This window comes from Oreochromis niloticus, linkage group LG1 (genome assembly GCF_001858045.2).
Source record: "Oreochromis niloticus isolate F11D_XX linkage group LG1, O_niloticus_UMD_NMBU, whole genome shotgun sequence".
In the NCBI taxonomy this organism is placed as follows: domain Eukaryota; kingdom Metazoa; phylum Chordata; class Actinopteri; order Cichliformes; family Cichlidae; genus Oreochromis; species Oreochromis niloticus.
This window is the reverse complement of record NC_031965.2, coordinates 26,093,184-26,111,288: the sequence shown is the minus strand read 5'-3', so window position 1 is coordinate 26,111,288 and position 18,105 is coordinate 26,093,184. Positions and strand designations below refer to the sequence as shown.

The 18,105-nt window shown below is 40.4% G+C and overlaps 1 protein-coding gene across 2 annotated transcripts in view; it reads left to right on the top strand.

Annotated features, from left to right (window-relative positions):
- Positions 1-18,105, top strand: part of kif26ba (kinesin family member 26Ba) — a 91,115-nt gene that overhangs the window by 29,790 nt on the left and 43,220 nt on the right. For both annotated transcript variants that reach the window (XM_019359632.2, XM_005458961.3), the window contains exons 4-5: positions 9,956-10,137; positions 16,302-16,506. In XM_019359632.2, the coding sequence (XP_019215177.1) occupies positions 9,956-10,137; positions 16,302-16,506 (387 nt within the window). The remainder of the gene's footprint in view (positions 1-9,955; positions 10,138-16,301; positions 16,507-18,105) is intronic.

Below are 18,105 nucleotides of genomic sequence, written 5' to 3'. Positions count from 1 at the left end.
CATTTTATTTTACCACTTCATAGTGATATCATAAAATTCAGGAAAGAAAATATGGACATTGCTTAAGATTATAACGTACTTGACATTGGGTCAGATGCTAAATTGGTAATGCTAATCCTGGCTGTCCAAAATTTAAATCCTTTAAAAGTGTTTACCACATATATTCCCTTCAGGCTACTTTCTGTCTGTTTTGTAATTTGCATTTAGATACATTTTTGAGTATATTTGTGTGTGAGTATGCCTTGTTGTGTGTGCAAAGGGTTTGGGCTATAAGAGTGTGTCAGCCAGCATGCATACTTGCACATCATTGTGTGCAAACGGCGTATTTTGAAGCTCTGTGTAGATGTGCAGGAACTTCTTTACATGATCTCATTCTGTATTCTGTATATGAATTAGTATGTGCGCTGGGAATTGTAAAATCCTAGTGAGCCTGTGTGTTTCTGGCGAGGCGTCTGCAGTAATGGTGCTTCAGCAGGAAAGGAGAAACGCGATAATAAATCACCCTCATTTAGACTAACGCCTGCTAGAGAAGGAGATGGGGGGAGGAGCTGAGTGGAGACATAATCAAAAAAAATGAAAATTGGAAATAAAGATGAAGAAATGAAGAGAGACTAGATTTAAAGAGGAGAATGATGAAGAGAAGGTTTAAAGCAGGACACAAGCGATAATAAGCCGTCGCATGTGACATTTTAACATCACTATGTTTTGACAATCTTAATTCAGGGACATCAGGGTTTGCAGGGAGATTGCTGAGATGTGCGACAAACTCTGCATTTCTTCTTTGCCTGAGAATTTGATCTGCTTTGCTGCTTGCAGCACGAAACAGAGCCATAGCTTCATGTTTTAGCATCAGTGGAGCTTTCATTGGGTCTTACAATAGGAGATGATTGAATGCAGGCCAAATGAGAATTCTCCTCCAACATGCTCGCGCTCTTCAGCAAAGTGAGGGAGACAACAAACACGTAGATTGACAGCAGGGAATGTAAAGCATTTCTGTGCTCAAATGCTGCAGCAGGAATCGGTGGGATTTATGAGAATCGTGTGTCCCATTGTTCAGAAACATTACTCACAACAGCGCATTAAAGTGAATTATTGGTTTAATTCATTTTAATTATTAAAATCTCCAGTAAAGTCTCTAGTCAGGGGTCGCACAACAAGAGATGAATTGAAAGAGGGAGGGAGCGGTGGTAGGTAGACAGAGAAAAGAAGCCACCTGTCTGCCTGCATAGCTGACATAAAATTCTTGCTGGGTCAGCAGTCTAAGAGGTGACTGCTGCCACGTTTTATATTTATTAGGATTTTTTTTTCAGTTCTATGGGAAGTGCAGGACAAAAGGAGACATGAATTCAGTGAAAACAAGCAGGATTTCTATACTAGGCTGTAATGGTGCCTGGGTTATGGAGCCATGTTTTGAATTTTCTGTGAGTTCATAGTTCCTTTTGTTTTGATTTATGATTTCTTTTTTCTTTGTTGAGTCTCCAGTTCTTAGTTCTTCCCTCTGTTCACTTCCTGTCCTTCCATTAGTCTTGTCTCTGTTTCTTAGTTCAGTTGTGGCTTACTTCATGTTTTATTTTGGTAGCTGTTGGGCTTTTTATCTTTTGTCTCACTTTACTTCCTTTGTCATTTTCTTAGGTTTAGCTGCATCCTTTTACCATAGGTGTTTTCACTCTCCCTAATTACCTCTTGTATAGCTATGTATATTTATATATCCCCAATCAGAGTGTCTGTCTCCCTTGCACTTGTTTTGCTTCTATTTAAAGCTGTTTAATTCTGTTGTTTTGGGGGTTATTTTCATAGACTTTGTCTCCTGACTCAAAAGGTCAGATTTTACATTACACTGTTTGTGAGCCCTGCATTTGGGTCATGTTTCTGCTCACCCTCAACATAGATGGCAACAACAGACATTTTCACATGGACAGATAATGTTATATTCTTGATGAACACACTTTTTATTTAGCCAAGTTCAGCCTTGTAGACTTGCTCTGTGCTGGTAGACTGAGTAACTTTTTAAGTGAACTGACTATATGTCATAAGTTAGAGGCTGAGGACTCAGTGCGGACTTTAGAGACAAATGGAATAAACTGAAAACACACCTTTAGTTGGGAGATGGAGTAAAACAAAATAACAGAGCCATTCAAAATCCACCCTAAGGGAAGAAATCCAAAATGCTGCACAACAGGCCAGAAGAGTATACTACAAATGAAGTTCAGACTAGCTAGGCTTTCTTTGCTGTAGCTTTCGACAAAACCTAAAACTCCATTTGGAGATGGATCTCACAAAGGAGGTCTACACAGGTGGGCTCTGTCAGGCTCTGTGTGCAAAAGAATAAAAATTGTGGGTTTTGTGGGTCAAAATGATGAAATGATCCCTATGAGTGCCACTAGTCAGTTTCTACAAGAAACTCATAAAAACTAAAGAGAGTAAAGCTTTAATAACAATCACAATTTTAAAATCCTTAATAACCAAAGGACATAAACTAACTTTTTCAGTTTTATAAAAGCAGAGTTCAATGACATATGGTCCTTTAATTAGTTTGTAGACAGAGCTTCTCATTCTGCGACAAACCAAACTGTGTATAAAAATCACGTCCATATCAAAGGCTCACTTTATTTTGAAGGCTTGCTATGGGAGTGTTTTGGTAGAATGAATCTGTGTGTCTCACTCCTCTCTCTGGCATGAAAACGCTAATCCAACATTACCTCTGCCCTCGCGCTGTCCTTCAAGCAGCTAATTGAAAACAGGTTTATACAGTGTGATGTGTGCGCCTCTGTGTGTTTCTCTGTGTGATTCCAACAGTGGTTAGATTAGCTTTTCTAATTTACCGTGAATCTGTTGCGCCTATTGTGTATGGATTGTTTCTGTTTATCTGAGAGAAACAGGATGTGAAATAAGAACACACTTGCAATCATATTATTTTGTATAAAATATGTTTTTATTGCCAGACTATAATAATAGTTGGTCTACACATTAGAGAAGTTTGTGAACTGAAGGTTTGACCTACTGTGTAAATCTGGATGGTAGGAGTGGGCAATAGAGCCTCAAAATGATATCATAACATTTCAAGCAAATTTCCAATAACATATATGAAGATATTACAAAAAAATGTGCCAACAGTAGAAGAAGCATTACAATATAGTAGTAGTGACAGAACATAAGTAAAATGTAAGCACAAAGTAGCCTAGGGAATGTTTTCCCAGGGACTTTTAAATGAAATTATACAATAACTACGGTGGCCTTGAGAGGCCAAACGGACTGCAACTTAAGAAAACACCAGCAATAAGAAAAACGCTGCAAAAGCACACAAAACACAACGGAAATAGGAAAAACTAAAACAGAAATAGGAAAAAACACAAGGGAAGTGTTTCTGGGGAGACAATAACCCGACGGACCAGTTGGAGGAACCCAAAACATGGTAGGCGTTTTTTTTTAATCATGATTCATATAATACTGATGCTGGATATTTAGGCTAATAGTTAGGCTAACACACTTACCTCTCATCTTTTCTTTCCTCACAAAACCGATAGATCCTCCACTTCTTTTAAGTGTCTCCCAGCGCAATTCTTAGCATATTTTGGTTCCTGCAATTGGGCCGTCGCATTGTCTCCCCAGAAACACTTCCCTTGTGCTTTTGGAAATCTGTTTTTTTCTATTTCTGTTTTCGTTTTTCCTAACACCATTGTGTTTTGTGTGCTTTTGCAGCATTTTTCTTATTGCTGGTGTTTTCTTAAATTGCAGTCCGTTTGGCCTCTCAGGGCCACCGTAAATAACAGCCTAATACTGTTGCCTATAGCTTTTTATTTACAGAACTCCTTTTTCACCATGTAACTGCATCTGTTATTTACATCCACCATATGGAGTGTAACTAGTGAGTGCTCCAGCGATGCTCAGTCATTTTATTTGTTTAATTTTGGGTCACACATAAGCAGCTGTTCACATATCAACAGATGAAACAAGATTGTTGTTGCTGCCTTAACAGGAACCATGTTCTTGCACATTTTACGAAGTATTATGCTTTGTTGGGGGTCTGACTTCTCTGTAACCAAACCACTTCCTTCCTGTTAAAGCGACTCCCTCTTTAGGTATTAATCATCATCAGGGGCTGACATGCTGCTCTCACTTTCAGACATTTTTGGGCTTGTGTCGTGTGTCCTTGAGAAGATAAATGCGTGGCATTGCTATATGACTGATATCACAATATGACACTTTTATATCGTGTACAGATTTAGGCTGGTATTATCAAGTATGGCATGATATGGCACAGTCCTACTGGGTGGAAAGAGAAGAGCCAGCTCTCACCTTTAAATGTCAGAGCTTGATAGAGAGTAAGCACAGCTAATAGTCTTCATATTATATGTTTTCCTGTATAACATAAACCTACATTCCTCTCAGTTTATTTTCTGTTCTTTTAACTGGTTTTCATTTTCATGCATACTGGCCTCTAGTATGTAGCCTTGACAGTGTTTCTGTGTTTCTGATTTGATTATGTAACATATCATATAACTAAACAGATCTCCTTTTCATCTCTTCTCTCTTTCTCTCACAGTCGCTTTCTATCGCTCATGCATTCTCTGGCCATATTATTAGGAATACCTACATCACAGTAGAACAACTCTGGCGTCAAATTTACTACATTAAAAATGTGTTTCCAATATTTTCTTGCCCTTTGACATTAAGGACACTTGAGCCTTTAACCCCCTTGCCTCATTGTGGGTGTTAAAGATTCAGGTTTACAAATATATATCAATAATTTACTCCCTCTCAACATCCATCCATCCATCCATTCGCTTCCGCTTATCCTTTTCAGGGTCGCGGGGGGCGCTGGAGCCTATCCCAGCTGTCATAGGGCGAGAGGCGGGGTACACCCTGGACAGGTCGCCAGTCTGTCGCAGGGCCCCTCTCAACATCCATTTCTGTCATTTCCCTTTATGTATTGCCTACGTTTCATGACTGGGTTTCTGTTTCCTCCAAGCTTACTTTCTTTCCTTCATAGTTTGACACATAAACTCCTGCCTCTCTAACTCTACCACCTCTGTGAGAAATAAATAAACATCCTTCTCCGTGTGCTCACTTCTTTATTTTTTCGCATTTCCTCCCCCACTTTAATTTTGAACAAGCGGCCTCTTTCTCTCTTCCGCCAAACCACTCAAGTAAGTGTTTAGATGGTTTTACAGATTGTGTTTATTGCACCGATAAGATCCGTCAGGACCACACGCGCGTGTGGACACACAACACACAATTTCTATTTCCCTTATACAAAACTGAAGGTGCAGATTGTATGTTGGGCGCCTGTAAAATGAGGAAGAATAAAATAAGAGAGACTGATGAGTGAGGTAAATGCTGGGGAAATGGTGTTTGTGATGTAATGAAGATGAATGGGTCAGCTTTTATTGTTTTCCGAGAGGGGAGTAAGAAATGTGGATTACTGAAATAATATAGAGGAAAGGGGTGAAAGTTACAGAAGTATAGTGTGCTATTGTATTGTTTTTTATTTAATAACCTGGAAAATCTAATATCACATTTGTCGAAGTCCCACATTGACTGATATGGTCACAGGATCAGCTTATTTTGTACAAACACAGTCAGATGCTGTGTTTTTCATTGATTAGCTGCATTATTTTCACCTCTGGCTGTTGCATTATCCTTAGTCATCTCAATTTGTCCTGCTATTATCTATATCCTTTTATCTGCTGCTGTGACCTAATATCCCCACAGGAATCATTAAAGTTTCATTCAATGTAGGATAACCTAATTTATTGTAAAGTATAGAGACAGCAGCTCAGCCTTTGTGTCCTGTGGGGAAATCTGAATGGGACATAATTTACTTTAATGAGTACTTTATCCAAAATGCTATGTAAATGCTTTAGCCAGGTGACCATCAATTTTCTGTATGCGCAGCACTCATGTAGGATTAATATGACAGCTCTTAAATAGTGGCTGGCTTAATGACAGAGATAAGGCACCCATCACCACACCACTGCTACAGAGAAACAAAGCAAAACTGTTGAAATCTCATGATGATTTTAGCCCTGACAGTAGTTTAATTAGTAGTTAATTAATAGTAAGTGTTTGATTAGTAATTAGTAGTTAATTCAAATTAATGACACTAAGAACGCAAACATGATCAAGAGGACGAGTTCAAGAGGTGAAGCTTAGCAGAGAGATATCAGCTACAGCTGCCTACGTCTGTTCACCTGTCAGTCAAAGCTCAGACTCTGTTACAGCCCTGTCTAGACATGAGGAAGCACAACGGAAAGATATAAAGGAGGGTCCTGCCCCAGCTGCCAGTTCAGAGTCTCAACACGAATTTCAAGTGTAATATTTATTCAGCCATGCGCATGTAAAAAGAAAGGTTACAATAACTGAAAGAAATTTACTTGCGATTGCATCAAGTGCAAAATAACTAAAGAAACAGATCCGTCTTCTGAGAAACAGATGAGAAAATCGTGTAAAAGAAAAAGGTAGTTCACTGCTTCTGCTTCAGTGGTACAATAAAACTGAATTAGTCTATTTGCACAAATGCAGTCTCACACACACACACACACACACAAAATCCCATTACAAACCAATAACAGCACTTGGCAAAGTCTCAGATGTAACACAAGAGAACACACAGTCAGCTACAAAAAGGGTGTGGAGGCTGAGGACAGAAGTATCATACTGTTGTTAACAGTTGCTGAGACCATACAGTGAGCTGAATCAGGCAAACCCAAGAGTGCGAGCCAATTAAGAGGAGAGGTTCAGATGGACAACACAAAAATCCTCAGATGTAGAGAGAGCAAACTAGTAGATTATGTGATGCTTAGACCTTAAAATACATGCAACTGCTACAAAGGGAGGAAATTAGCTACACAGACGATAACCTTTTTTAATACCAGGCTATAAACATATCATTTCCGTTGTAAAGTTGGGCATTTTAACAGGAATGTCCAAGGATTGACTCACTTTTATAGCCAGCCTTAGGTGGCAATTTGAGGAACTGCACTTTCACTGTTACTTTAGCTCTGGAATTTGCTGCTTTTTGGAAATTACATGTCAATGAAAAGGGTAGATTACAAAGAACATCAGTGCAAACAGCTCGGCTATACCACATGTGGTGATAGTCAAGGGCTTTGCTGTGATTAGTGTGAACGGCAGTAAAGTGTAAATGGTATTGCAACATGACAATATTTTCAAAAACTTACAGGTCACCTGAGCACTAATTTAGTAAAAGAAGAGCAATGCCTAACCCGACCAAAGATACACGTTTGGTGAGAGGTGAGATTGGATAAGTGCAAAGGTGACATTTCTATCAGCCTCAGCTATACTCGGTTTACCCACTAACATTAACATTAGCCTGCTACACATTAGCACTGCCATTGTCAACATGTTTTCATGATTTAGGCTTTTAGATCATAGCGCCACTAAACACATTGCATACTCTCAGTAGAATCTCCCTGAGCCAGTATCATAGCTGTGGACTCTTAAATCATATGCAGTGACTGTAGGCTATAAACTGGTGTCTATATGTCTGTCCAGCCTTGGTGGTCTGAACTGCAGCACCAGCACTCAAAGCCATATATTATTAAACCTACCTTGCATAATAACTATGTGGGACGCCTTTTTTTTTTACATTGTGTTAGTAGTTTTCCTTATTTTATTCATCAGAATTTATGAGTAGCCAGTACAAAAGCGCAGGTAGTCCTGTAGCTCGCTGGACCTTCATTTCATATGTTCGCAGCTTTTTTAATAATGCAGGAGCACCGAGCCAGGTCAGAGCTTTTGAAGCAGCTGTAAATGTACAAAGGTGTGTGGTATATAAACTATAGAGGCATCTCATTTACAATAGGTAATTTATCAAGGCAGCAGGTGGTGAGCTTGGACCCCAGGAGCCCTCAGCAATAAATATAAACACATTGGAGCTGATTTACCCACATAAGCGCACAGGTCCACACATGTGCAGAGACACACATATAGACATATTCAGAATAGGCTTACATTAACACACACAAAAGCTATAATTCCTTTATTGGAGTACGTGTTCATGATTTAGGTGCTTTGCTGTCTTGCTGTAGGCAGCACATAAAGAACTATAATCAATAATCCATATCTGTGTCATGAATGATTTGCTTTAACACGCATGCACGCACAAACCCATAAACACATACGGCATAGAGTACATGCAGCTGTGGCAAACTCACATTCAAATCAGTTAATTCTACTATATCAGTTCTTCTTAACGTGTGTGTGTATGTGTGTGCATGTGTGCGTGTGAACGGGTATTAACATCTTTGTGGGGACCAAAAATTGGAAGTTTACTATACTTGTGAGGACCGACAGCCCTTGCGGGGACCAAAATACCGGTCATCACGAGTTGGAAAGCAGTTTTGAGACTCAAAATGTGGTTTTAGTGTCTTTTAGTGTGTTTAGGCATTCATTTTTTATGGTTGGGTAAGGTTAGAGTAAGCGGCTAGGGAAAGCATTATGTCAATGAGTTGTCCCCACAAGGATATAAATACACACGTGTGTGTGTGCGTGTGTGTGAGTGAGAGAGAGAGAGAAATAAAGAGAGACTTATTTTTTGTGATATACACGACAACATTCAGTACAGAAACGTACTGCTGTAAGATGGCTTGAAAAGTTTCCACAGATAACCTGTGAACCCTGAAACAAAACATTAGATATCTAATATATCTAACTGATTAGATATGGCAGGTTAGTTATGTAAATATATTTTTTGTAGTTATCAGAAGTAAAAAGACTTACTGCCACTCCAAGAAGAGCGCTAAAGTTACTATTTTAGCAACCATTCCACCTCAATAAGTGTATTTTCATTTCATATACTGTATATTACACATTACATCAAGTGTGTCTTATGCACTTGATAAAAACAGTAACTCAGTCAAGAAGGCAAATGTAATTTATTTAGAGCATTATGAGTACAAAGGGCTTTCCCTTTTTATCCGCGCTGTCTTTCTTCTGTCTAATAAAACGCAAATGGTTGATCTAATAATAAATCACAAATGTGGATATAGCTTATGATGGCAGAACAACCCTGCAGAGAGAATGAAGCTAGATATGTTAGGATTATTAATAAAAACAGGGAATAGCGAGGAGAAGAAGGAAGGGTCGATCTGACAAAAGTATACATGAGGTTGAAAGAAAGAAACCAAGGGGAGAGTGTCTTTGTTTCTTTGTTTATGTCTGTTTAGGATGCAGACAACATTCTGCTGCTGGTTCACTTTGATCACTAGAGAGGTTTTCTGTACACACACACACACACACACACACACATATAAGGGCATGCAATAAGTTATCCTTCAACAGGAAACAAAATGGGTGGGGAAAACCAGACTGTGTTCTCATATCTGACCATCTGGAAAAGACAAGGGCAGAGATAAATAGCAGTCATGTGTGTGTGTGTGTGCAATTTGTTTGTCATGAAGTACATGCACAAACTTAGCACGATCAAAGTAATCAGGAGACAAAGTCTTATCACGTCTGACTGGGTGGGAGAAGGGAGCAGCAAATACTGACTTTGCTGCCAGTCTTTTTTTCTGATTTTCCTTCAGTCGTCTGTTCTTGTTCTCTTTCACTGTGTCTTTGATGGGTTTTTACATTTTCACATTTCAGCTACTGCTGTGAAAATTATTGTTAGCGCTCACTGTTAACACTGATGTTGCTAATTGCACACGATCTTTCCGAATCTCTCTGAAATCTTGTCCAGTCTCCTCTAAACTCATAATTTCTGTGTGTGACAGCAACACATTAACATCAGCCTCGGAGCAGTGCTTCCCAAAAATTAGAAATTGTCTCATTTCTACTGCATAATTTATCATGTAATGAAATGTGAAGTTCCCATCAACAGTGTCTAAGTCTCCAGGCCCTGTGGATATTGTTAATTAATTAGTATTTTTATTTATTATTTAACTCTTGTTGGTTTTGTCAATTATAGTAAAAAGTCTTTCTCTCTCATTAGATCTCCCAGATGATCTCAGAAGCCTCCAGAGAGGGAATTACCGAAGCTGTCCTGAATCGCTACAACACACACTCGCCCTCACACACAAATTCATCATCACATACAAACTCTCCCTCTCACACTCCAGCTGCAACCACCACCGCAGCGACTGCCACCTCCGCCGCTGCCTCTTTCTTTGCCAGGTAAGATTCACTTTACGCAGTGAGTGAAAGCCAAGAAGATCACCTCTCTCATCTGATCCGTACACTCCACGAATCATTCCAACAAGCAGGCATTGTGATTAAACGTGATCGGGTGCATTATTGAATTTCTCTCCAGAGCTGTGACTATCTGAACATCTGCTGCATTTGTTCTTTTGTATTTAAATTTGACTAAAGCTTGACTAAACATGACAAATCACAAGCACGGAAAGCCAGGGAATCTGCATACTCACAACACTTTACCGATTGTATTTAAAACCCCAAAACCATCACTTTCTTGGGATTCAGTGGCATTTTGTAGAGTAGATTTAGTGTTGCACAGAAACTCATTAGTTCATTTATGCAAGTCTCATCATTTAGTTTAGTTCGTTCTGAGTTCAAAAGTCCAGAAATCCCCTCATTCAGGTCGTCGCCTCTTTATGACATTTCTCAATTGGTTCAATGGAGCAGGAGGAATAAAATAATGGGCTGACAAATAATCTCATTGTAAGATAAAGGCGATGAAAAAATGGAATACTATTATGCAGTATAATGCACAAAAGAGTACTCACTTATCTCTTGGTTGGCTTGTGTGTCTATCAACGATCCAGTCATCAGTCTTCGATGAACTGTGTAATCAAATCTGGAGAAATGCAGAGCAGCACAACATAAATAAGACACGGGAAATATGGGTAAATTATTGATGAAAAAACATGGCAAGCTCAAAATGAACGAGTAAATTATTCATGGGTGACACCGCACCATGAGTGTGTCACAGTGTCTGAAGCATTGCTGAGATGTCGTATCTAATGAGCTGCTTTAAATCACATTTTAAATGATACTGATGGTTTTCCTTCTCACTCACTCACACGCGTCTAAATCTGCAGATAATGAAATGTGTGTGCCTGTGTTTGATATATAAGTGTCGGGCATCAGTGGTGCAGACATAATGCTGTCTGTCTTTCAAAGCACTAGCAACCGGTCGTAAATTGTACTGGAAGACACCCAAACACATGCACGCACTCCCTTCTTTGACCCTCTGAACTGCCGAGTATCAAGGCCATTTTACACAAACCCACGCACATCTGGTTGACATTACAAACATAAAGCCAGCTGTCTTTGGTCAATTTATGAGCGTGAACCTTGTAAGTGAAAGAATCCAGTTTGTTTAATGGTTTGCCTGGATGTGTTTGTAGATGTCAGTGTCAGTGGGTCTGTTTTGTTTGTGTATTTTGTGTCTGTGAAGGAATTCGGTTTAATTGGCAGAGAAATACCAATGAGCTCACCTGGTGTCACCTTTGATTTTTGACTCTGTGTGTGTTTACCTTCAGTGGATGCAGCCATGCAGTGATGGTAAATCCTTTGCCTATCTTGGTCTTTACTCTCAGATGTGAACTGCATACAGACACTCTTATCAAACACACAGAAACACACACAGGTATACATGCACACAATTTCCCCCTTGCTCACTGTCTGCACATGGCAAAATCCCTGTGCCCACTATATCTCCTCTCACCTGATCCCCTGTCTTCCTTCAGCCTCCTCTTTTCTCTCTCTCCCTTAATTGCTCTCTTCTTTCTCTATCCCCTTCCATCCTTTCCTATTGTTCTTTCACAACTCTCCTGTTCTCCCCGTTTTATTAACAGTTTCTCAGTTTCTACATTGACCTTTCCTTTACCTTTGCTAATGTGCATGTGAGTAATATCTTTCATTAGTAGCAATCTGTCTGTGAATATGTCACACTCACGCGGTAGCACTACGTCTTCCCTGTGCTGCATTGTCCCCAGAGGGTTGCTGGGCCAGAGGATGGAGACATGCGGTGGTGTGTGCATGCTCTTAGTCACTGGGGGAAGGGAGTTTCTATCAGTGAAGGAATTTTTTACTGCATGCTCCGGGGATTGGATCTTTGGGGATTTTGGCTGGCTGTGTAAGTGTGTGTGTGTGTGTGTGTGCTGGAGGTAGCCGAGTAAATGAATAGGTCCCAGGTGAATTGGTGAATTGGTAGGGCGTTGTTATTTTGGATGGAGGATAGCAGTGGGACTGGGGGGGGCTGTCTCATTTACATCTCACTATCTCTCTTCTGTATTCTTTAAAAAGAAGTGCTCCATCAAATGATAACTGGGGACCAATTAGACACCCATCACAATGGTAGATTGATGATTAAAATAGGCGTATAGTGGTAAACAAATTAACATATCAGCAGTCTCACTTTGGGACCGCATTTTATGGTTTCTGTTTTGCTCGTGTGTGTTATAAACTTTTATTTTGACATATGGAGGAAGAGGCCTATTTGCTCTGCAAGTGTCGTCACTAGCCCACATTCTTCCCTTTCATTCCATCCGTTTAAGGCCCGACAGCTTGCAAACAGTGATTTAACACACCATATTATTAACACACTGAAACGAGGCGTAGTGCTACAACTCTTTATATATCCTTCAGGCAAACAAAGACTCGATGAGCTAATGAACTAATAAGCAGTGTATGACCTTGGAAACCTCTATAGATCTCTATGTAGAATGCATTTTTTTCCTCTGTAGCAGAAGCTACATATTCTTCATTTCATAGCTGAAGGTGGGCATTTTAACAAGGGAGGCTTTGGATGGTTGCTTGGTTAGGAGACACAATACAGAAGAACAGCAGACATCATAAATTCATTCATCACCTTTCCATTGACCTATACAAATGAACTGACTTGACTTGTCTTCATGTCTTGACTTGAACACAATGTGTATTAATATTTTATAATGCAGCCTTGCGTGCTAATACAGTCGCCTGGGTTAGTCATCTAAAGCAACGGACAGTGCAGGCAGGGTAGAGTGGGTGGAGCGAGTGTTAGGCTGATTTGTGACAGTACGATAGCAGCAAGGGTGAAAGGGAAGGTTTACAAGATGGTACTGAGACCTGCTTTGATGTATAATTTGGAGATGGAAGCACTAATAAAAAAAACAGGAGGCCAAGCTGGTGGTGGCTGAGCTGAAAATGTTAAGGTTTTTATTGGCAGTGACCAGGATGGACACGATTAGGAGTGAGTATATCAGAGGGACAGCTCAGGTGGTGAGAGGCAAGGCTAAGATGGTTTGGACATGTGCAGAGGAGGGATGGTGGATATAATGGGGAAACAATGTTGAACATGGAGCTGCCAGGCAGAAGGACAAGTGGAAAAACCACAGAGGGTTGGTGTGACAGAGGACAATGATAGGGTGATATGGAAGAGGAGAGTCATTTGTGGCAACCCATAAAGGGAGCAGCCAAAAGAAGAAGAACAAAAAGATGTGCAAAAAGAAGAAGTGATAATACACTGCAGATTATATGGCAATGTCTTAATAGAGAGCAAGGAGTGTGTCAGTCGTGGATTGCATGTACGTGTCAATAGATAACGTCGGTAAAGCCAGTCTTCTGTCCCTCTTAGCCAGTGCTCTCACACTTTCGCCATCGCTCTCCGTCTCTCCCTGTATCGTCTTCTACTGACAGTCTGCTAAAAAGAATGTAATTAGCCACTCAACCAACAACACAGTCAGAGGGACAGCAGCCATAAATCAGCTGTGTGTGCATTTCAATTCAAAGTGTTTGTAGTTGTGTGAAAGGAAAGGGGGGTGAAAAAAGCAAAAGCAGCAGGATGTTATTAGCTGGGCTGTTTGTGACCTGTGCTGCTTTTTAACAAGGGACCGAGAGGATGAGAGGCATGGGTGGCTGAGAGAATCAATACATGTGAGGAAGGCTGAATGGATGGTGGGATGGATGGGTGGCTATATAGAGGGCAGAGAATAAGACAGGAAAGCATGAAGGATAAAAAATAATGAGAGAAGAATAAAATAAAGGGTAAGGTATAGGGAACGGTTTAGAGCGAGCGGGATTGGAGTAATAGGAGGGAAGTGAAAGCCGGAGAAGAGTGGAGGAATTAAGGTAATGGAAAAGAGGGTGAAGGGATGTAACAGCTGATGGATGGAAAACAAGCGCCCTTCACTTTAGGGTTAGATCGAAATAGATCCACTTAGACAAATCCCAGGCCACTTGTCATTAAATGGCACCAGTTAGGTGGCGTGTCTACCATGCTTCAGTTGTGCCACAGATTAAACTAGTCAGGGTGAGAGGATAATAGAGGGTAATAGAAATGATACAAACATGTCAATAGATGCATGCGTGCATTTTGAAACTGATGTGGCTGGAGGATTTAAGGGATGCATTATAAAAACAGTCACAAAAAAGACTTAAGAGTAAATCCTTTGCCCAAGAAGCAGCCCTTTCACAAATGAGCATACATGCACAGAAGAAGAGACAAATGCTCATCTGCGAGCACTATATGCTACAAGTAGGCACCTCCTGCAGCAGAGTAACCATGCATAAATCCATCATTGTCGTCTCTCATCCTGCAACTCATCCAGCTTCTTCTTACAGTTGTTTTCCTGTGAAAATTACAGGATAGTTTTTTCCCAAACAAAATCATTTTATGCCAGTTTTGACTAAGGCCATTATTACTTTTATCACACAGTAAATCATTTTTTGTAATCTTCTGCATTTTACACGGGCAGTACACTGTTATATTGATATCATGAGAAAACTGTAATTATTCATGATCGCATTTGCTGCAGTATGTAAGCTTAACTTTCACACAGTGTAAAACCAATTAGGGGTCTTCTCATGGTTTCTCAGGTTTATTGCAAACAGTATGCACACACACACATTCAAAGTCAGGAACACAGACACACAGCTTCCCACCCAAATCTCCAGGGAGTTAGTCAAATGGTGAAATGCTTCATCGTTCTACGGGTCACCGAATCTCTCCTCTCTCTCACAGTCTCTCTCTTTTTGCTGACTCTCCCCCTCGCTCTCATTTCTGTAACCTGCCGCAGTTAATTGAAAGCCAATGGTGTGAGAATATGGCTCTTTGACAGAGAGCGTGCCAGAGTGCAAGGTCTCTCATTCTCTTTTTCTCTCTTTTTATTATCTTGGAAATATATATGAAGATAGATTGAATAAGAACTGAGCAGAAATCTCTGCCTGTGGCCCTTTGGAGGTCTTTAATTTTTATCACATTATTAATACTGTTAGGTAATCTGCCAGTTTCAGTTGTGGCTTGTTGAATTGAAGTTGAAGAAGCAAAAGCTCAAACTCAAGAATTTCTTTCTTTACTAATCCAAATGTAGATCACGTAAATCACTCGAGCACATTTTTGCTAGGAGACTTGCTCAGTTTTCTCTCAAAACACTCTCACATAACCTCTCTTCTGCCTTTAAGCTCAGCTCAGGTTATATTGAAGCTCTTTGGCTTTAGAAAAATATGCTAACTATACATCTACATTAGGAAATATGAATATGTAGAACAGGTCTTTGCACAGGGCTCTTGCCAAGTATAAACAGCTATTTGACAGAAACTGGTGCTCATAAGTTGTTAATGATGACATAATTACATTCATCATAAATAAGCAAACATGTATATTTTCAAGCTAAATTCATCCAGATAAACAATTTGACTTGATTTGACGCGACTGTCTTGACAAAGACAAAAAGACGAGTGAAAGTTGCTGTGCTTCATATAGAAATCCAGACTGTTATATATGTATATGAGGTATTTCTGCTAGGAAATGAAGCATGAGAGGGGTGTTAGAAAAGTTTCAGACGAGAAACAATTGTTCTGAGAGAAGCAGACAGGTAGAAAAAGGAGAGCAAGAACAGAAGTAGAGGAGAAAGAGTGAAAGTGAGATTTAGAAGTTTAGAAGTTAAAGCGACAAACGAGAGGAAAGAGGAGAGGAGATGGAGTTTATATAAATATAATTTCTGGTGGCTTCTTTTGAGCTGAATGCCGCAGGGAATCGTGTAGCAAGAAGGGAAATGAACCACTCCCCATCCAGATGCTGCTACATATGTAAACAGCAATGTGAATATGCTTGTGTGTACATGTGTTCATGACTTTGTGTGTGCATGTGCTGAAGGATATCGGTTGGGTTTTGCATATTTGTTTTACTTTGGATCAGGATGTGTGCAGAGTCGCACTGTATGTGCATGCATGCGTGCCCCCATCCTTCCTCTCCTTTCACCATCCATCTCCTGAAAATATTCGCTGTTTGTTTTGACTTTGTCACAGTGTAGTTTAAGCATAATAATGTGACAGGTTGACTGCTGTCTCTCCTTCTCTTTCTTCCTTTTGTTCTCTGCTTTTCTCTCTCTCAGAGCTGCTCAGAAGTTGAGCTTAGCGTCCAAAAAGAAGAAGCAGAAGACGGCTGCGCTCACAGCTACAGTGACATCATCGCCATCATGTGACCCACCCCTATTCCCCACCAATTTTAGCTCCACCCTGTTGATGGCTCCTCCCCCAGCTCCACCTTGTCTCCTCCGTGCAGCAAACAAGATCAAAGATACTCCTGGACTTGGAAAGGTAACAGTAAATGAATGTTGGGTGGTCATAAAGGGAAGGAGATGGTTAGCAACAACACTCAGATAGCGTGTAGTGTTTGAATGACGCTTAGTTGGTACTACAGGGCATAGAGTGTGCCAAGGAAATATTCCCCACACCACTACCTGAGCTTTTGTTACACAATTTGAATCAATCATGTTGTTTACACCAAATTCTGACCCGACCATCTAAACGTTGCAGCTGAAATCGAGACTCATCAGACCAAGCAAAATTTTTCTCTCCTATCGTATGGATTTGCTGGGACTGTGCACATTGTAGCCTAAGTTTTCTGTTCTTATCTGACAGGAGTGGCAGCGGTTGTGGTCTTCTGTAGCCCATGTGCTTGAAGGTTCAGTGTGTTGTAGTTAAGTGATGCTTTTCTGCATACCTTGGATGTTATGAGTGGTTATTTCTGTCACTACTGTCTTGTACCATTCTGTCTGTAAACTCTACAGATGATTGTGTGGGGGGTCGTTTCCAGTAGGTTAGCAGATCATGAAGCACTGAGAGCAGCGCATCTGGCACCAACAACCATGATTATACCCACTTAAATCACCTTTTCTTCCACATTCTGATGCTCGGTTTGAGCTTCAGGAGATTGTCTTCATGCCTAAATGCAGTTTCTTTTAGTGTCACATTCACTAGAAGGTCCCAGGGTATTGTGCACAGTCATAACATCCATCTCTCAACAGTCAAGTGAGGAAGAGCAGAGACAACAAAATGCTAAATGAACTGTAATAATAATAATACCAGCCCACCATCCTACACTAACAACATTTACTTGTTATATCTTTATTGGGGATGCATCGGGACCTATTAGTGATTACATTACAAAAGATATGCAGCAAATGTGTCCCCGACCACCTTGGCAATTGGTTCAAGCAATCACATCACAGTGTGTTTTGGAGGTTGTTTACACTTGTATTTAGTGCTTCCCACTTGTGATCTGATTGCCCAAAACAAAAAAAGGTTCAGAGATCCAAGAGGAGTCATTTGTGAGTATTAATTTTCTTTTCTTTTTTTTTTCATGTTTAGTGGCATTGACATTTGTGTTGGCAACTGTAAAACGATCTGGTTTTAAGAGCTGGTTCAGTCGTCAAAGTATTCAAATTTGATCAAAGATTAAGCTGCTGTATTTTATCGTGACCTTGCCTCATTTATCTAAATGTGTCTACTGGCATGCGTGTGTGTGTCTCCTCTGCTGTAACATACCAAAATGTAACCTACCGGTTACCACGGTAATACGTATCAGGCTGACAAAAGTCATCTGTCATTGTTGCCAGCATGGTACGTGTGTGTGTGCGTGTGCGCGTATGTGCATTGTGGATGCAGGGGAGGGGGCAAACACACTCGGTTCTCAAGTGTGTGCAATATTGATCGTCCATGTAATGAGTTTTTAGTGCCCCCTCCTCCACAGTTTGAGTGAGAGGCTCGCTGAGTCCATGCACACGTGCATGTGTGTGTCCTTCCTGCTAGAAAATGAATGACTATGGAGGACAAAATCAGACATCAAACAGCAGTGTCCATTACCACACGCAGAGAAAGAAAGAGACCCCACTTGTCCCATTGTGCTTTTGAGTG